The sequence below is a fragment of the Zea mays genome, chromosome 1 (assembly GCF_902167145.1).
Source record: "Zea mays cultivar B73 chromosome 1, Zm-B73-REFERENCE-NAM-5.0, whole genome shotgun sequence".
Taxonomy (NCBI): Eukaryota; Viridiplantae; Streptophyta; class Magnoliopsida; order Poales; family Poaceae; genus Zea; species Zea mays.
This window is the reverse complement of record NC_050096.1, coordinates 49,929,205-49,950,644: the sequence shown is the minus strand read 5'-3', so window position 1 is coordinate 49,950,644 and position 21,440 is coordinate 49,929,205. Positions and strand designations below refer to the sequence as shown.

The window sequence follows — 21,440 nt, the reverse complement described above, 5'->3', positions numbered from 1 at the left end:
AAGATCTTCGCACAAGAGGACTTTTTTTAGTTTCATCGTGTTATTTAGGTACTCGATAAAATCAAATTTGGATTGAATTCCTTGACAGACCAGATACTAGTCTGCACCTCCATTCGTACGCGGTAGACATGAGACAGTGCGTGGTTTGTCCTACAGCTAGAGACACTAGCTAACAGGACAAAACTCGCGTCGCCGAAGAATGCAGGTTCTTGTTTTCTCTCACAAACATCTGGAAACTTCTTTATTCGCATGCAACCATCATCAAAATGTTGCTATGTCTCAGATGGATTGGCGTCGACGTCATGGCAAGGCGGCGGTCGAGGCCATAAAGCGAGACACAGGAGTTCGTGGCTGTTAGCGATGCTCGGCTTCTGTCGCTCCGAGCACGTGCTCGTCAAGGAGCTTGATGGCATCCTTGAGCTCCCTCTGAGACCCAACTTTGGGCCGGGGATTGGCCCTCCATAGCAATGGTGCCGCGCGTCGACCATCGTGTCGGGTGTCGGCCGTGAGAACTAGCATGAGGCGCGGTCAGCTTGCATGGCGATGGCGTGGTTGGCAATCGGTTTCGACTGCCACAACCCCATCAGGCTTTGTTTGGTTATAATGGGATTGAAGTGGATTGAGGTGTATTGAAGGGGATTGAAAAACAATTAGTTCATATTACACTCCAATACACCACATACCACCTCAATCCACTTTAATATCAGATTATCCAAACAAGCCATCAGCGGTTGGTTACGTGTTGTTTCGGCTGTTGACATGTGAGACATATTCTAATTGATTCGTCCCATTTTAAATTTCAAAATTTCCAAAAAAAAAACTAAAATTTCAAAAAAAAAACCTAGAATTCGATCTATAATAAATAGAGATAGTGTTTGAACTCATTCACATATCTCAAGCTTTGAACTTCTTTACCGCCTCATACTCATCTCACCCTCATTTCATAGGAGTATATCATTTGTTAAGATGTCTTCATCAAGTTTGTACATTGACATGATTGAAGACGAGGTGATTGGGTTGCCGCACCATAATAGATAAGACGATAAAGCTTACCTCCGAGAGTCTTCCATGAGAAGAGGTGAAGAACACAATATTGATGCTACATCGACCGGGACCGTGAAGCCATCCACAACCGGTTGAATATTACTTCAACGATCCATGTGTCTACCCTCTGCTCTACTTTCGTCGAAGTCATCACATGTGAAGAAATCTCTTTCTTCAAATTTTGAAGAAGTTGGGTGAGCATTCCCATTTACTATTAGAACCAATAATGCACTCAACAACAATGGTTTCTTCCCGCCAAAAATGCTCCCTTGCCCTACACATCCTTGCCTATGAAAACATTACTAACTTCATTGATGAGTATATCAAAATGAGGAAAACTTTTGTCTTAGAATGTCTCAAACTATTTTGTAGAAGTGTCATTTCATGTTTTGGCGAGGAGTATAATTGTTATCCCATTATTAACGATCTCAGACAACTTTTAGCTAAATGGGGAGAAAAGGTGAGTTTCCTTATATAATAGGGTGTATATATTGTATGCATTGTGTTGAAGCTTGTTCGATAGTGGTTACTTTGGAGCACCAAAACAAAACCTATTTATTTTGCAAGATATTTTGATATAACTCTATGGGTTTTTGGAAGCTAAAAAAAGTTGTGTTTTCATGATATGTCTGGGAGGACACAAGAACCATCCAACTGGCCACACATGCTACAAGGGGTGGGGTTTAGGGCGTGTTTGGTATGACTCTGTTCCACCCTAGAGCAGCTCTACTCTAAAACTCTGGGTGGAGCAGTTCTGCTCCAACGTTTAGATTGTTTCTCATAACCGACTGCAGTGGCAGATAAATAACCCAAAAATTCATGAGTAGGTTATTTTTTGGAGTTTTTGGAGCAGAAAAATAGGCACTCCAAAAAATTGTATTGCATCTCCAAAAACTCTATAGAGTTTATAACTCTGGAGTAAGGGTGTTTGGTATGTCCTGGCCAGCTCTTCCTTGGAGTTTTGCTCTGTAGTCATGCCAAACATTTTCTTAGTATGCCTACCAAGAAGAAGCAGAAGTTAGATAATCATGGGTAAAGTAGTATGAAACTTCTCTAGATTTGCTCTATGAGAGTCAACGAATAATAGACCAATTTAGGTTAGATCATCTCGAAGAGCCCTCAGAAGTCTCACTTAAATTAAGTTTTTTTTAAAAAAAACACACAAAACCTATCTCCAACAGTCGTCCCCTAAAGTGCTCTAATTTTTTAATAACCCTTAAAACTTCTTTATTTGTTGCTAGAAAAAGAGATTTTTGAGCTCTTTAGAAACACAAACCTGCGTGAAATCGAATTGATTTTCTTTTTTTACAGCTTCACGTGTCTGTTTGCTGCTTGTCTACTCGTGTGCGCTCTAAGGGCCTGTTTGGTTCGCTGCCTAATTTGACACACTTTTGTGACTAAGGTTAGTTTTTTAATTCGAACTACTAACCTTAGACAAAGTCTAGTATAGTTAGACACAAACCAAACAAGCCCTAATTCTTTCCAGTTTAGTTGTCCGCCGCCATCCGCCGCGCAACCTTGCCGTCCGTGCAACTGTTCGCCGCCAGCAATGCGCCCCCGCTATCTGGTTACGGTGTCCAGCGCATCATCAAGCAAGCACACAAAATTGAAACGACCTTCTTCTCGCTTTGTATAGTACAGAGTACACATATATACATGCATACAACAAGCAAGCACGTATAGATGGCCAAACGGGCGGCCCGGTCCGGCACGACACTGGCACGACCAGGCACGGCAAGGTTAGGGCACGGCCCGTTTAGCACGATTATTAACCGTGCCGTGCCGGCCCGGCACTAGTGCCTGAACTCAGGCCCAGGCACGGCACTAAGGGTCCTTAGCCGTGCCGTGCCGGCACGGCAGGCACGACCAGCCCATAGTGCCAGGGCCGGCCCGGGCACTACAACAGAAATCACACAAACACATATACATTCACTGATTCACAAACACACAGTTAAACATACTAAAATACCTAATATTGAGCTGTTTAGTGCAATGGCTGTCTCATTAAAAACCTATCTAGGTAAAAACTCACCCTTGTGAGAAAACCCTAGATAGGAAAAAAGAGTACAGCCCACAGCTCTTTTAGTGTTCTTACATATCACAGAGTCATTGTTTACAGTGTACAGTTTAGTTGCAGCCTTACAGGCACATAAGCTGTAGTATGCAAACTAGCTAAATAAGATCAATCTTGGGCATGTGGTTGTGGATCAGTAGGTGTCTGAGATTGAGATTGAGAGGACCCTGGAGTGTCAACTGAAACTTGTTCATCATCAAGATATAGATCAGAGAATGAGTCTTCAAGTTCTTTGTTCTCAACAGTATGTTGGGTCCTTGCATTCCCTTCCTCCCAGTCCTTGATGCAGGTTAGCATCTCGACCATCTCCGAGGTCAGTCGACGTCGACGCTCCTCGATAATCCTGCCAGTGAGACTGAAAGCACTTTCTGATGAAATGGTAGAGACAGGCACAATTAGTACATCCTTAGCCAACATAGAAAGAGATGGGTAGGTCAGCTTGTGATCCTGCCACCACGTCAACAGATTAAAGTCATCATCATACTTTTGGCCAGTATCACTATCCAAATATGCTGATAACTCAGAACCAGCCCCAAGAGATGCACAATTGCTTGCTGCTTGCAGCAAAGCACTAGCTGAAGTGTGTCAAGATAGAGAAGCAGATGGAGTGGGGTTGGAAGAAGAACATGTTCCACCAATTGGGGTTGAAAACAAATCATCATCATCATCACCATATATCATACCCCAGTTAGTCCTTTTCTTACCAGTCCTTGTTGTTTGTGAGGGTCTAACTGAGGGCACTGCACCAAACTTAGCTTCATACTTGTTAAATACCTCAGTTAATTGTGCTCTCACAAGAGTTAAATAACCAGAGTAATCATGGTGTGTGACACCAGCTAAAATAGATAGAACTCTATTGAAGCCCCTCAATTTAGCTCTAGGATCAAGAATGAATGCAAATGAATAGAGAAGTGGAATATCCCTCCAGTACTTAAGGAACTTAGTTTGCATAGGAAAAACAACAGTTCCAAGCAATCTATCATGTTCATATGAATTTAGATGTTTAGCAATCTGAATTATATGATGCATCATCAATGAAGATGTTGGATAGTAGACACCAGATAGAACACAGGTTGAGTCATAAAATAGTTCAAGGAATACCAGGATTTTTTCAGCAACATACCAGTGATCATCAGACAAAAGCAAAGGTTCACCTACAGCTCTAGGGTAGTGAGTTTGAATGAACACATCAAATGTGTTCCTGTAAGGCAGTAGATGCTTAAGCATAAGGTAAGTGGAGTTCCACCTTACCTCCATATCCAATCCAAACTTACGAGGACGTGTATTCATAACAATGCAATATGATTTGTATAAAGCAATGCGTTGATTAGAAGAGTTCAGAAAAGATATAGCAGTTCTAAATGATTCTAGATAAGGTTGAATTCTTTTTAAACCAGACTTAACAATCAAATTCAGAATATGACATGCACACCTTTGATGCAAACAAACATCCCCAACATAACCACTAAGTAGAGGAGTAAGTCTCCCCATAGTAGAGGTATTAGCAGAAGCATTGTCCAGGGTTACAGAAAAGGTTTTATCATTAAGACCATATTCTTTTAACACCTCTAATATTCTCTCAGATATGTTTTCACCACTATGTGAGACATCAATTAGCCTTAGTCCTATTATCCTTTTTTCCAATTCCCATGCAGAATTAACATAATGCACAACAACACTCAAGTAATCCTCTTTAGCATTCCCAGACTATATATCAGATGTCACAGTAACAGAAGAAACAGAATTTTTAAATGTGTCAACAAGCTTAGCACGTGAATCATTGTAATACTTTTTAATATCTCTAGTGGTTGTTTGCCTAGAGACAGCAGAAAATCTAGGATTATAAGCCTTTTTAATGTACTCTTCAAAAGCAGATGATTCAGCCAAGCAAATAGGTAGATCAAGCCTACATATCAAACGACACATCTCAGACATAGCAATATCAGCATTGTACTCCCACAATCTAGCATTACCATCAGGATTAAACTGGAGCAGGGACTGCGCAAAGGCATTTCTGCCATGCTTCAGTTTGCATGCATTTCTATGGCGATTAAGATGGCCAGTGCCACCAGTTGATTTAGCAGACAAAACACACTTGCAAACTTTGCACTAAGCCTCACACCTTACCCTCACACCATCAACAACCTTATATATCTTGTCAAAATCATTCCAAACATCAGATGTGGAAGCTCTATTTCTTACCCGAGAACTTGTAGGTGTGTCTGTCCCCCCAGCCTCTTCCACAGTAGGGTCAGGATCTATATTGATGGGCTCCGTTGAAGGAACTGCAGCCTCATTGTCGCCAGTTTGTGCAGGCACAGGCACAGTGTCGTCGTCGGCCATCAAGCACAGAGGCACAGAGCACCAGATCACAATCACAGAGGCACAAAGCTGGAGCACCAGATCGGCCCCTCACGGCTACAATCACAGAACAAAGAACTGATCACACAAACAAGCATCAGATTGCACATACTAACAAAGAACAAATCACACAAACAAGCATCAGATTAATAACTTACCAAAGCCGGAGCACCAGATCAGTCCCTCACAGCTACAACCTCCAATCACAGAGCAAGGAACTAGAATAGATTAGGGTTCATCGGTTTGACCAGAGATCCAGAGGCGACAAACACAAATCTGAAGCACAAGCAAAAGATTAGCAACTTACCAAAGCCAGACCAGAGCACCAGATCGGTCCCTCACGGCTCCAATCACAGAACATGCAGGCAATATAATAGATTAGGGTTCGAACACAGCTCACAGATCACAAGCACAGATCACAAGCACAGATCACAAGCATCAGATTAATAACTTACCAAAGGTCCAAAGCCGGAGCACCAGATCGGTCCCTCATGGATCCAACCTTCAATCACAGAACAAGGCGGTATAATAGATTAGGGTTCGTCGATTTGAACAAGACCCAAAGGCGACAAACACAAAGTAGAAGCACAAGCAAACCGCAAATGATAGCAACTTACCAAAGCCGGACCGGAGCACCAGATCGATACCTCACGGCTCCAACCTTCAATTCGGGTAGGGTTAAAGCACGGTTAGGGTTCGTCACAGAACAATCACAGAACAGTCCACAGATCTAGACGCGAAAAACACAAATCAGAAGAACAAGCATGCGATTAGCAACTTACCAAAGCCGGAGCACCAGATCCAACCCCGACGACACGATGATTAGGGTTAAAGCACGGTTAGGGTTACGCACCAACGCAGCGTTACAGGGAGAGGGAGCCGTAGAGGGGAGAGAGACCAGAAGAAGAACAGAAGTTCAAGATCAGAGCACCAAACTTAGGGTTTCGAACTAGATCCAGAGGCGACACGAGCAAGAGAGCACCACCTGACCAGAGGATTGTGTTACCAGCAGAGGCGCCGGAGAGGGAGAGGACCAGATGAGGCGGCGGAGAGGCGGTGAGGCCGTGAGGGAGAGGATGGAGGCGTCGCTTTCCAAATCGCCGGAGAGTCGCCAGGAGCGGAGGAGCCGAGGAGTCGCGGAGCGTTCGAGAGAGAGTGAGTGAGCTGTGAGAGTGAGAGAGAGAGTGACGCGGGGGAGGGGGTATGTGTTATTACGAGCCGTGCCTAACCGTGCCTAAACCCTAATCGTGTCGTGCCCGTGCCGGCCCACCGTGCCCCACACTCGGCCCAAGCACGGCACTAGAGGTCGGGTCGTGCCGGCACGGGCCCGCCACCAGTCGTGTCGTGCCGTGCTTGGGCACGGTGGGCCATGCCGTGCCTCGTGCCGGTCCGATTACAGCGGCACTACTGGCCATCTATACAAGCACGTACGAACTCCATGTAGCTCATAATATTTCCTTTATTTTGACAAAATACAACTAAAATAGTACAATACAAACTTACAAAGTAGCTCTTCCTCAGCTTAGCTTGCTACTGACGCAGTTTATATACCGTATAAAGTATAAACTATATATCATCATATACAATTATGACCGACTCAATTTATTGCAACATTAACTCTTTATTCTGTTTACTATGATCGTTACGCACAGAGTACGATCAGGATCGATCGGTATATCGCACACATGCTATTAGCTTGACTCCACGCATGCCTGAAACTGCAAGAGGAGTGCGTCGAGCACTTGCATGCACACGCCATGCATGGATGTAAGAGGTTGAATCACACACCGCCGCCGATGCCACCTCCACCTCCACCTCCGCCTCCGCCTCCGGCACCACCACCATAACCTCCACCGCCGCCAGAGCCAAGGCCACTGCCACTACCAGCGCCAGCACCACCACCGTAGCCTCCACCAGCGCCTCCACCATAGCCGCCTCCAGAGCCACTTCCTGCTCCTGCACCTCCACCGTATCCACCGCCAGTACCTCCACCAGCTCCTCCACCGTAACCGCCTCCGGCACCTCCGCCATACCCCCCGCCATTGCCGCCACCTGCACCTGCTCCTCCACCGTAACCACCACCAGCCCCAGCTCCTCCTCCGCCACCAAGACCACCGCCTCCGCCCTCACCACCGCCGAGACCTCCACCAGAACCACCCCCAAGGCCGCCGCCTCCACCAGCACCTCCGCCGGCACCACCACCATAACCACCTCCTTCACCACCACCAAGCCCTCCGCCTCCACCAGCACCCCTGCCGGCACCACCACCATAACCACCTCCTTCACCACCACCAAGCCCCCCGCCTCCGCCTAAGCCACCTCCAGCTCCACCGCCTGCACCCCCACCGAAACCGCCACCCTTCCCTCCTCCAAACCCTACACCGTGTCCAAGGCCACCGCCACTGCCATACCCTCCCCCGCCACCAAGCCCGCAACCACCGCATAGGTTCTGCTTCTCCAAGGACCGCGCCTCGGCGGCCACCGCAAGAACCACCGCGACGGCCAGCCCCAGAAGCGCCATGTTCCACGCACCGCTCGGCGCCCTCCCCATGCCGGGCCAAGCAGGAGTTGACTAGCTAGAGGCTAGAGCCAAGCAGTAGTGACTAGTGAGTAAGTAACGCTGCTGCTCGGGAGTGCTGGACGAAGAAGACCGATCTCTATCGGTGAGCTTATATAGCGAGTCAGAGTGGCGTTTAGTCGCCTATACTCAGTTAATGCGTAGGTGGTTGCGCGGCCTCGAGTCCCTGCTTTCAGGACAGCCAGGTGATGAGCGGGCAGGCACTAGAGCTGTGCTGGGAGTAGAGTACGTGGGGGACGGCCGGACGTGCCCAGTTCACCGCGGCGCGGGCGGCCGCTGAAGTCTTCTCGCCCGCCCGCCGCATTGACCGCGATTTGTGTGGCGACTGGCGAGCCGCGAGCTAGCACCGCCGCACTGGCGCTTGGTGCACTGCCCCCCCCCCCCCCCCACCCCCCCCCCCCCCCCCCCCCCCCCTCCCCCCGCACCGCACGTCGACGGGGAGACGATGCTGAGATCACCAGCTGCATTTATGTCGGCACATAGTGAAGGACGACGGCACAACTACCCGCGCACATGCTAGGGCGACTTCGGCTGCCGGGGAACATGATCGGTGGAGAGCGAACTGGCGAGTGGTGTGGCGAATAATATCGCTTGTCCGATCGACAAGTACACCGCTCGATCGGGTCGCGGAGATGAGATGAGATGGTCGAGCCTGTCGTTTACCATTAGCATGTCAGCATGGAAATGAAAGCAGCGGCTTATAGCTAGTAGTGCTGCTGAATTGGTGGTGTACTAGTGTACGTGCGGTGGTTTGGATTCTGCCCGGAGTGGGGTTCAGGGACATCTGTTCTTGTTCGCGTCTTCTCGTCTTGTAGAGCAACGACAAAATCGACCTCAAATCATTATAAGGCAACGACACGTTCGTTCAGCGTAACAACCGATTATCTTTCTGCTGGTAACAATGCATGCTGACGGGTACGTAGCTTTCGGCTGCTGGCACTGAACTGACGGATATAGTACGTTGTTGGTCGTCTAAGATCAGATCACCATAGTACGTGCAGGCGGAGGACGGAAAAAAAATTAGGTATGGCTCGGCGGACGGCGGAAGCTCGGCGGTCGGCGTGTCGCGCTCGCGGACGGATCTGCTCGGCGGACGGCGAAGCCGGAAGGCACAGCAGCTCGGCGGACGGAGGGACAGGGACAGGCGGACAGCGGCTCGACAGGCGAACGGAGGCACAGGGGCAACGGCGCGTGCTCCGGCCGAGCGGACGGCGGGCTGAGGTGCGGAGCTGCTCCTGCTCGCCTTCTCGGGCCGTCGGGCGAACGGCGGACGGCGCGCCGGAGTCGCGGAGCGGCTCGGTCCGAGGCTCCAAGCCCGAGTGGACGGCGGACGGCGGGCGGAGCGCCTGAGCAGTGAGCAGCGGAGGCGCGGAGTCGGCGGAGAGGCTCGGTCCGAGCCCGAGCGGACGGCGGGCGGAGGCTGGAGGCGCGGAGCTGCTCGCCTGCTCCGCTGCTCGGGCCCTCGGGCGCTCGCCGGACGGGCGGACCGCGGACGGTGGCCGGAGAACCGTAGCCGCGGCGCGCCGGCGCGGCTCGGGGCCTCGGGCCAAGCGGACGGCGGACAATCGCCAGAGCCCAGAGGCGCAGACGGTGCTGGGACCGTTGGCTCGGGCCTCGGCGCTCGGCGGCGGACGTGCGGGATGGCGGACGGCTCAAGCGCTCGGGCGGCTGACTGATTAGGGTTTAGAAGCTGGGCTGGATTTTTTTTTTATGGTTTGAGCCATAATAGGCCATAATGGGCCCTCCGCCCCTATACGTGCTAATGATCGTGTTTCGTGGCTAACGTTCATTTTGAATCAGAACAATTTGGAGTTAGGTCACAACGATACGTAAAAGTAATATGATCGCCCAATTTCAGTTTCTATAAGACCAAAGACTCAATGTGAAGGTTACGGACCTTTGTGGAGCTCAGTGCCAAAAGGAGATAGATTTTAGTAGTTCGTAGTTTGAACATATCTATATCTAAATATATCTTACATTATTCTAAACCTGATCTTTTAATAATATCTTACATAAGGTCAGAGGTGTTGGATAATAAAACCACTTTTTGCTCTCTGTCTCTCTTCTAATAATTTCCAACGGGCTTATTCAACTAAATTTGTGGCTATATAAACACCTGGGATAAGACATATACGCTTACTTAAAATGAGCTTACTTAAAAGGAACTAGTATAATGTTCGTACGTTACGACGACACACAAGAATAAATATTATACTTTATATTAGCTAAAAGACCTAAAAAGGTATATGTTGAAAAGGTGCACGACCCTTTTGTTATAGCTCACTCGGTGGTTCCTCGTTCGTTCACATTTAACGAGCGAGGTGGTACTACAATAGAGTGTTGTGCTATGTGTGGCTTCCTGTCACATTGGATTTAGATAATTCTTACACCCCATCTACAGGATAACAACTCACTAACGGAGGTCTGGATGGTTTTCACGGCCTATTTATAGGATAACAACTTACTGGTAGATGAAGAGGAATAGACCTACATCAACCATCGAAACTGATGTCACACATCTTCTTGTCGTATTGGGTTTATGTGGTTCTCACGACTCATCTATAGGGTAACAACCCGTTAATAGAGGCTTTGTGATTTTCATGGCCTGTCTATAGGGTAACGACTTACTGGTAGGGGAGGAGAATAGACCTACGTGCTTCACGTGAGACACAGGATGACCGTCGAAACTAGTGTCGTGTAGCTTCTTGTCGTATTGCATTTAGGTGGTTCTCACGGACCATTTGTGGGTAACATGCTACTAATAGAGGTTTGAGCGGTTTTACGACTATCTATAAGATAACGAGTCACTTGCAGGACGACCATCGGAATTAATACTTGTAGTAGAGGTTGAAAGTCGCCTAGAGGGGGGTGAATAGACGGAATCTGAAAATTATAAACTTAAGCACACACTACAAGCCGGGGTTAGCGTTAGAAATGAATTCGAGTCCGAAAGAGAGGGGAAAACAAATCAACCAAGAAATAAAGCGTATGAACACGGTGATTTGTTTTACCAAGGTTTGGTTCTAAAGAACCTAGTCCCCGTTGAGGTGGTCACGAAGACCGGGTCTCTTTCAACCCTTTCCCTCTCTCAAACGGTCACTTAGACCGAGTGAGATTTCTTCTTTACTTCTCACGGGTGACTTAGACCCCGCAAGGACCACCACACAATTGGTGTTTCTTGCCTTGCTTACAAAGCACTTGAGAGTAACAAGGAAAAGAAAAGAAAGCCAACCAAACAAACAAGAGCAACAAGAAACACAAGCGATCCTCTCACAAGCCCTAATGCACAAGAGTTGAATTTAGGACTTTGAGTGGATCGATCGCTTTGATTTGTGTCTTGGAGTGAAGTCTATTGCTCTTGTATTGAATGCAATGTGTGGAATGCTTGGATGGTTGGAGTGGTGGTGGTTGGAGGGTATTTATAGCCCTCAACCACCAAACAACCGTTGGGGATGGCTGCTGTCGATGGGCGCACGGACAGTCCGGTGCGCCAGCCACGTCACCCAACCGTTAGGGTTCTGGAGCTTGTGACCGTTGGAGGCTTTGTCTTCTAGTGGTACCGGACAATCCGGTGCCGCACCGAACAGGCACTGTTCAATGACCGGTGCGCCTCTGATGGGCGGCTCTGACTCTGCGCGCACTGTTCATCACTGTAGCTCTGGCGCCCGTGCTTTTGTAGTCGACCGTTGCGCTGGATAGTCGTTACTCCGTTGTCATACCGGACAGTCCGGTGGCACACCGGATAGTCCGGTGAATTATAGCGGAGCGCGCCCTGAGAAACCCAAGTGGCGAGTTTGAGACTGTACGGTCCTGGTGCACCGGACACTGTCCGGTGGCACACCGGACATTTCGGTGCGCCAGACCAGGGCACACTCGTTTCTTGCTCCTTTGTATTTGAACCCTATCTACAATCTTTTTATTGGTTTGTGCTGAACCTTTATGCACCTGTAGAACATGTATTCTAGAGCAAACTAGTTAGTCTAATATTTGTGTTGGGCATTCAACCACCAAAATTAATATTGGGAAAAAGGTTAACCCTATTTCCCTTTCAATCTCCCCCTTTTTGGTGATTGATGCCAACACAAACCAAAGCAAATATATAAGTGCAGAATTGAGCTAGTTTGCATAAGGTAAGTGCATAGGTTACTTGGAATTAAACCAATTTATAATTTCACTAGATATGCATGGATTGCTTTCTTTTATTTAACATTTTGGACCACATTTGCACCACTTGTTTTGTTTTTGCAAATCTTTTTGGAAAATCTTTTTCAAAGTCTTTTGCAAATAGTCAAAGGTATATGAATAAGATTGCAAGAAGCATTTTCATGTTTTGAAATTTCCCCCCTATTTCAAATGCTTTTCCTTTGACTAAACAAAACTCCCCCTTAATGAAATTCTCCTCTTAGTTTTCAAGAGGGTTTTAATTGATACCAATTGGAAATATATTTCGATGCTAGTTTTGAAAATATATCAATTGAAGAAATTTCTTATCATAAGATACCAATTGGAAAAACAAACTTTTGTGAAAACCAAATAAAACATCATTTCGAAAATTTTGATGTTGGTGGTGCGGTCCTTTTGCTTTGGGCTTAATATTTCTCCCCCTTTGGCATTAATCGTAAAAAACGGAGACGTTGAGAGCCCTTTTACTTTCTTCCCATTGGTATAAGTAGATAAGAGTGAAGATTATACCAATTAAGAGTGATGTGGAGTGACAGCAAAGAGTAAATGATGTCGTTAGAGTGGAGTGGAAGCCTTGTCTTCGTCGAAGACTCCATTTCCCTTTCAATCTACGACTTAGCATAGAAATACACTTGAAAACACATTAGTCGTAGTCATGAAAGAGATATGATCAAAGGTATGTAGATGAGCTATGTGTGCAATGCTTCAATCAAAATTCTGAGAATCAAGAATATTTAGCTCATTCCTAAGTTTGCAAAAGGTTTTCTCATCTAAAAGCTTGGTAAAGATATCGACTAATTGTTCTTTGGTGCTAACATAAGCTATCTCGATATCCCCCCTTTGTTGGTGATCCCTCAGAAAGTGATACCAAATGTCTATGTGCTTAGTGTGACTGTGTTCAACGGGATTATCCGCCATGCGGATTGCACTCTCATTGTCACATAGGAGAGGGACTTTGCTCAATTTGTAGCCATAGTCCCTAAGGGTTTGCCTCATCCAAAGCAATTGCGCACAACAATGGTCTGTGGCAATGTACTCGGCTTTGGCGGTAGAAAGAGCTACTGAGTTTTCTTTCTTTGAAGCCCAAGACACCACGGATCTCCCCAGAAACTGGTAAGTCCTTGATGTGCTCTTCCTATCAATTTTACACCCTGCCCAATCGGCATCTGAATATCTTATTAAATCAAAAGTGGATCCCTTGGGGTACCAAAGTCCAAACTTAGGGGTATAAACTAAATATCTTATGATTCTTTTCACGGCCCTGAAAGGGAAATGTGCCCTTGGGCCATTTCTAGAATTGTTTTGGTGATTAGATGCCCAACACATGGTTCTAAGTTTATATATGCCAAGATGCAAATCAAGGAAAAAGGTATGTCTCTGGACTTAGTAAATTGTTTGTGGGTACTAACATGTTAATCTAAGTGCTAGAGACAGCGCCAAGAAAAGAGGAAAATAACTAAAGAAGGAATGGCTAAGTAAGCCAAAACCAGCACCAGCCTGGCACACCGGACTGTCCGGTGGTGCACCGGACAGTGTCCGGTGCCCCAGGCTGGCTCGGCGGCGAACTGGCCGCTCTCGGGAATCGGCAGGGCGACGTGGCTAAAAATCACCGGACTGTCCAGTGAGACTTCAGCGCCCACGCCCAAGTACATCAGCGATGAACTCGTCGCTCTCGGGAAACGAAGAAAGCGTCGCGGCTAAAAATCATCGGACTGTCCGGTGAGTCAGAGTTGCCCGAGCCAACGGTCGCCAGCGCAATCAGCGGGCGACGCGTGGCCCGCGCCAACGGTCGGTTAGGCACACCGGACTGTCCGGTGTACACCGGACAGTGTTCGGTGCGTTAACCGGTCCCGAGGCCCAACGGTCGGCCGCGCCCGATATGGAAGGAAATCGCGCATCGGACTGCTACAGTAGCTGTCCGGTGCACCACTCGACAGAAGGCAAGAATTGCCTTCCAAGTTGATCTCCAACAGCTCCTAGCTGCCTTGGGGCTATAAAAGGGATCCCTAGGCGCATGGAGCATTATACCAAGCATTCACGAAACATCCTAATACTCCCAGACTCCGCCTCCACACATTTGATTCGTTGTGTTAGCGATTTGAGCTCCGTTCGAGTTGTGAACTCCATGTGCTGTGTTTCGAGCTCAAGTCTTGGCTAAGTGTGTGTGTGTGTTGCGGATTCGAGTCTTGTGTGCGTTGCTTTCCCTCCCTTACTCTTGTGCTTCTTGTGATCAAAACTTTGTAAGGGCGAGAGGCTCCAACTTGTGGAGATTCCTCGCAAATGGGAAAAGATCTCAAAAGGAAAAGACCGTGGTATTCAAGTCGATCATCAGATCACTTGAAAGAGGTTGAGTGCAACCCTCGTCTATTGGGACGCCACAACGTGGAAGTAGGCAAGTGTTACTTGGCTGAACCACGGGATAAAAAACGAGTGTCTCTTGTGTTGCCTTTCCGTGATTGTTTTGTTCGTAAGAGCTCGCTTTATAACAACTTGGTTAAATCACACTAACACCTTCATAATCAAGTTTGTGGCTATTTAGTGTTTGATTTTACAGGATCGCCTATTCACCCCCCTCTAGGTGCTCTCAGGCCCTAAGGTGAACTTTCTTAGGATCGGCTTGGAGCCTTGCACACATGCACATAAATAGAGTAAAGATCCTATCATCGACCGGTATACCTTTTGATCTACGGATTTACCTCCCGTGTCGAGGTCGAGATGCCCATTTGTTCCCATGGGTGTCTTGATGGGCTTGACATCCTTCATTCCAAACTTGTTAAGTATGTCTTGAATGTACTTTGTTTGGCTAATGAAGGTGTCGTCTTGGAGTTGCTTGACTTAAAATCCTAGGAAATACTTCAACTCCCCATCATAGACATCTCGAAATTCTGTATCATGATCCTACTAAACTCTTCACAAGTAGATTTGTTAGTAGACCCAAATATGATATCATCAACAAATCTTTTGCAATAGTTTTAGTAAAGAGTGTAGGATAGGCTTTTCCGACTTTGAAGCCATTAGTGATAAGGAAATCTCGCAGGCATTCATACCATGCTCTTGGGGCTTGCTTGAGCCCATAAAGCGCCTTTGAGAGTTTATACACATGGTTAGGGTACTCACTATCTTCAAAGTTGGGAGGTTGCTCAACATAGACCTCTTCCTTGATTGGTCCATTGAGGAAGACACTTTTCACGTCCATTTGATAAAGCTTAAAGCCATGGTAAGTAGCATAGGCAAGTAATATACGAATTGACTCAAGCCTAGCTATGGTGCATAAGTTTCATCAAAGTCCAAACCTTGGACTTGTGAATAACCTTTGGCCACAAGTCGGGCTTTGTTCCTTGTCACCACACCATGCTCAAATTGCTTGTTGCGGAATACCCACTTGGTACCTACAACATTTTGGTTAGGCCATGGAACTAAATGTCATACCTCATTTCTCGTGAAGTTGTTGAGCTCCTCTTGCATAGCCAGCACCCAATCCGAATCTCTTAGTGCATCCTCCACCCTGTATGGCTCAATAGAGGACACAAAAGAGAAATGTTCACAGAAATGTGCAACTCGAGATCTAGTGGTTACCCCCTTATGAATGTCACCGAGGATGGAGTTGACAGGGTGATCTCGTTGAATTGCTTGGTGGACTCTTGGGTGTGGCGGTCTTTGATCCTGTATCTCTTGATCATCTTCCTTGTCTTCATCTCCCCCTTGATCATTGTCCTCTTCTTGAGGTGGCTCATCCTCCTGATCTTCATCATCTTGAGCATGTTCCTCATCTTGAGTTAGTGGAGATGCTTGCATGGAAGATGACGGCTGATCTTGCGCTTGTGTAGGCTCTTCGGATTCCTTAGGACACACATCCCCAATGGACATGTTCCTTAGCGCGACGCACGAAGCCTCTTCATCATCTAATTCATCAAGATCAACTTGCTCCACTTGGGAGCCATTAGTCTCATCAAACACAATGTCACAAGAAACCTCAACTAATCCAGTGGATTTGTTGAAGACTCTATATGCCCTTGTGTTTGAGTCATACCCTAGTAAAAAGCCTTCTACAACCTTAGGAGCAAGTTTAGACTTTCTACCTCTTTTAATAAGAATAAAGCATTTGCTACCAAAGACTCTAAAATATGAAACATTGGGCTTTTTACCGGTGAGGAGTTCGTAAGATGTCTTCTTGAGGATTCGGTGAAGGTAGAGCCGGTTGATGGAGTAGTAGGCGGTGTTAATCGCCTCAGCCCAAAACCGGTCCAGAGTCTTGTATTCATCAAGCATGGTCCTCGCCATGTCCAGTAGAGTTCTATTCTTCCTCTCCACTACACCATTTTGTTGGGGTGTGTAGGGAGACGAGAACTCATGCTTGATTCCCTCATCCTCAAGAAAGCCTTCGATTTGAGAGTTCTTGAACTCCATTCCATTGTCGCTTCTTATCTTTTTTATTCTCAATCCGAACTCGTTTTGAGCCCGTCTTAAGAATCCTTTTAAGGTCTCTTGGGTTTGAGATTTTTCCTACAAAAATAATACCCAAGTGAAGCGAGAATAATCATCCAGAATTACTAGACAGTACTTACTCCCGCCGATGCTTATGTAAGCTATCGAGCCGAATAAATCCATGTGGAGTAGCTCGAGCGGCCTGTCCGTTGTCATTATGTTCTTGTGTGGATGATGGTCGCCAACTTGCTTTCCTGCGTGACATGCGCTACAAACCCTGTCTTTCTCAAAATGAAGCTTGTGAAGATTCTTCATTCCAACATGGGCTAGTCGACGATGCTAGAGCAAACCCATATTAATCTTAGCAATTAAACAAGTGTTAAGTTTTGCTGTGTTCTCATTAAAATCAACTAAATATAGCTGACCCTAACACTCCCTTAAATGCTATTGAATCATCACTTCTTCTAAAGACAGTAACACCTACATCTGTAAAAAGACAGTTGTAGCCCATTTTGCATAATTGAGAAACTGAAAGCAAATTGTAATCTAAAGAATCTACAAGAAAAACATTGGAAATAGAATGGTCACGTGATATAGCAATTTTACCAAGTCCTTTGACCAAACCTTGATTTCCATCCCCGAATGTGATAGCTCTTTGGGGATCTTCATTTTTCTCGTAGGAGGAGAACATCCTTTTCTCCCCTGTCATGTGGTTTGTGCATCCGCTATCAATTATCCAACTTGAACCCCCAGATGCATAAACCTGCAAAAAAATTTAGGCCTTGTTCTTAGGTACCCAAACAGTCTTGGGTCCTTTGATGTTAGAAACAAGCACCTTGGGTACCCAAACACAAGTCTTGGAGCCCTTGTGTTTTCCCCCAACATATTTGGCAACTACTTTGCCTGATTTGTTAGTTAAAACATAAGATGCATCAAAAGTCTTAAATGAAATGTTAGGCTCATTTGATGCAGTAGGAGTTTTATTTTTAGGCATTTTAACATATGTAGAATGCCTAGAGCTAGATGTCTCATTCTTATACATAAAAGCATGGTGAGAAACAGAATGAGATTTCTTAGCATGAATTCTCCTAATTTTGTGTTCTGGATAATCAGCATGATATAAAATATAACCCTCATTATCCTGAACCATGGGAGCTTTGCCCTTAACAAAGTTAGACAATTTTTTAGGGGCATTAAGTTTGACATTGCTTCCCTTTTGGAAACCAATGTCGTCCTTAATGCCAGAGCGTCTCCCACTATAGAGCATGCTTCTAGCAAATTTAAAATTTTTATTTTCAATTTCATGCTCATTGATTTTAGCAATTAATTAAGCTATATTATCATTTTGTTGTTTATTTAAAGCAAGGTGATCAAGAATAGCTTCTATATTAACATCTCTACATCTAGTACACATAGTAATATGATCAACAGTAGATATAAAGGGTTTGCAAACATTTAATTCATCTATCTTAGCATGTAATATGGCATTCTAATTTCTAAGACAGGAAATAGAATCATTGCAAACATTTAATTCTTTAGCCTTGGAAATTAAAGTAGCATTTTCAGTTCTAAGGCTAGAAATTGATTCATTCAATTTATCAATCTTAGCATTTAAACTAGCATTTTCACTTCTAAGAATTGTAATTGAGTCATGGCAAATGCTAAGCTCCTTAGTCAAGTTTTCACATTTTTCTACTTCCTGAGCATAAGCATTTTTTTATTTTAACATGCGTTTTGTTTTCTTTAATAAGGAGTTCCTCTTGGCTGTCCAAAAGTTCATCCTTCTCATGAATGGCACCTATCAATTCATTTAATTTTTCCTTTTGTTGCATGTTAAGGTTGGCAAAAAGGGCAAGCAAATTATCTTCATCTTCACTAGAACTACCCTCATCACTAGATGTAGTATACTTGGGGGCGGTTCTAGTTTGTACCTTCTTTTTTTGCCATCCTTTGCCATGAAGCATTTGTGGCCGACATTTGGGAAGAGGAGTCCCTTGTTGACGGTGATGTTGGCGGCATCCTCGTCGGAGGAGGAGTCGGTGGAGCTCTCGTCGGAGTCCTATTCCCGACATACGTGGGCATCACCACCCTTTCTCTTGTAGTACTTCTTCTTCTCCTTCTTCTTTCCCTACTTGTCGTCGCCCCTGTCACTATCACTAGACATTGGACATTTAGCGATAAAATGATTGGGCCTACCACACTTGTAGCACACCCTCTTGCAGCGGGGTTTGTAGTCTTTCCCCCTATTTTGCTTGAGGATTTGGCAAAAACTCTTGATGATAAGCGCCATCTCCTCGTTGTCGAGCTTGAAGGTGTCGATGGGGAGCCTACTTGATGTAGACTCTTCTCTCTTCTCTTCCGTCGCTTTGAATGCAACGGGTTGCACCTCGGGTGTGGAGGTGCCGCCTTGCTCCAAGTCGACGATGTGTTTGGAGCCTTTGATCATTAGTTCAAAGCTCACAAACTTTCCTATCACTTCCTCGGGAGACATTAATTTGTATCTAGGATCCCCACGAATTAATTGTACTTTACTGCGAAAAACAAGGGATCTTAGAATAACCTTGACCATCTCATGGTCATCCCATTTTGTGCTCCCGAGGTTGCACACTTGATTCACCAAGGTTTTGAGCCGGTTGTACATTGCTTGTGGCTCTTCTCCTTGATGGAGGACGAATCGACCGAGCTCCCCCTTGATCGTCTCCCGCTTGGTGATGTTGGTCACCTCATCCCCTTCGTGCACGGTCTTTAGGACGTCCCAGATCTCCTTGGCACTCTTTAACCCTTGCACCTTATTATACTCCTCTCGACATAGAGAGGCGAGGAGTATAGTAGTGGCTTGGGAGTTAAAGTGTCGTATTTGGGAGACCTCGTCTGAGTCGTAGCCCTCGTCCCCCATGGTAGGTACCTGCGCTCCAAATTCAACAATGTCCCATATACTTGCGTGGAGTGAGGTTAGGTGATGCCTCATTTTATCACTCCACATACAATAATCTACACCATCAAAATATGGTGGTTTGCCTAATGGAACGGAAAGTAAAGGATCGTGCTTAGAAATACAAGGATAACGAAGTGGCATCTTACTATACTTCTTGCGCTCATGGCGCTTAGAAGTGACGGACGCCGCGTCGGAGCCGGATGTGGAGGCGACGAAGAGTCAGTCTCGTAGTAGACCACTTTCTTCATCTTTTTCTTCTTGTCACCACTCCATTGCGACTTGATGTGAGGAGGGGATTCCTCCTTGCCTTTTGCGCCAGACTCTCTTGATGGAGCCTTCCCGTGGCTTGTGGCCTTCTCGCCAGTTTCCATCGCCCTCTTGGCGGATCCTCCCGACATCACTTCGAGTTGTTAGACTCTAATGAAGCACCGGGCTTTGATACCAATTGAAAGTCGCCTAGAGGGGGGGGGGGGGTGAATAGACATAATCTGAAAATTATAAACTTAAGCACACACTACAAGCTGGGGTTAGCGTTAGAAATGAATTCGAGTCCGAAAGAGAGGGGAAAACTGAAAGGGAAACAGTCCCAATATTTCCTATAATCGATTTTGGTGTTTGACGACCATCACAAACCTTGTGGACTAACCAGTTTGCCTAGTTGATCATTTCACAGGTGCATAAGTTCATCTACAACTATTCTAAATTGACTGTCCGGAATACCGTAGATTATTCCAGACAGGAGAAGCTTTTTGGAAAAACAGACTAAGCGCGGACCGTTCGGGCCCTTGCGGTGGACCGTCCACGACACCAAGGTGACCCTCGGACAGGAACACTGCATAAAAGCAAGTCTACACTACGAACCATCCGATGGAAAAGCAAGCAACGTCTGAGACCAGGCGCGGACCGTCCGGCCTCAGGTGCGGACCATTCGGTCGGTGAAGAACCGAAAAACCCGAAGGTGACGGGTTCGGAAAAATGAATTATAGCGTCCTCGCGGACCATCCGGGGTGCACGACCGGACCGTCCACGATTGCCTTTATCTGACATCTGACGACGTATTAAATGCTATATAGCCATTGATATAGCCATTACTGCTGACCGTTGCGATTTCAGCCGTTGATGTGCAGGGGCGGACCGTCCGGACCAAGGGCGCAAACCGTCCGCAGTCGGCAGAAAAGGAGCAACGGCTAGGAAGTGGTTGGGGGCTATAAATACAACCCCAACCACCTCCATTCACTTGGCCCAAGCATTCCAACCTTTCACATTCAATACAAGAGCTAGCAATCCATTCCAAGACACAATCAAAGCCTCCAATCTCTCCAAGTTCCACAATTGAGACAACTGATCATTAGTGATTAGCGACTTGAGAGAGAGTGATCCGTGTGTTATTTGTCGCCATTGTTGCTTGGCTTTTGCAATCGTGCTTTCTTATTCTCCCATTCTTATTCTCAAGACACTTGTAATCAAATCAAGAGACACCAAGTTGTGGTGGTCCTTGTAGGGGTCTAAGTGTCTCGTTTGATTAAGGAGAAAGCTCACTTGGTCTAAGTGACCGTTTGAGAGAGGGAAAGGGTTGAAAGAGACACGGTCTTTGTGACCACCCCAATGGGGACTAGGTTCTTTGGAACTGAACCTCGGTAAAACAAATCACCGTGTCATCCGCTCTATTTCTTTGGTTGATTTGTTTTCCCCTCTCTTTTGGACTCGACTTTATTTCTAACGCTAACCTCGGCTTGTAGTTGTGTTTAAAGTTGTAAATTTCAGTTTCAGCCTATCCACCCCCCCCCTCCAGGCAACTTTCAAAAACAAATCAACCAAGAAATAAAGCGGATGAACACAGT

General features: G+C 46.2%; 2 protein-coding genes across 2 annotated transcripts; one reads left to right on the top strand and one right to left on the bottom strand.

Moving 5' to 3' along the window:
• Positions 1-6,907: 6,907 nt before the first annotated feature.
• On the bottom strand, positions 6,908-8,212 carry LOC103634575 (glycine-rich cell wall structural protein). Its single transcript, XM_008656784.4, has one exon. The coding sequence runs from the start codon at positions 8,028-8,030 to the stop codon at positions 7,260-7,262; it is 771 nt and encodes a 256-aa protein (XP_008655006.2). The 5' UTR covers positions 8,031-8,212; the 3' UTR covers positions 6,908-7,259.
• A 794-nt stretch (positions 8,213-9,006) lies between these two features.
• LOC100384468 (uncharacterized) lies at positions 9,007-9,837 on the top strand. Its single transcript, NM_001176999.1, is given in 1 exon segment — positions 9,007-9,837. A coding segment is annotated over 1 exon segment (324 nt). The 5' UTR covers positions 9,007-9,083; the 3' UTR covers positions 9,408-9,837.
• Positions 9,838-21,440: the final 11,603 nt, after the last annotated feature.

Coding starts and splice junctions, on each gene's coding strand:
- LOC103634575 (XM_008656784.4), bottom strand. CDS start 8,030: ATGGGGAGGGCGCCGAGCGGTGCGTGGAACATGGCGCTTCTGGGGCTG.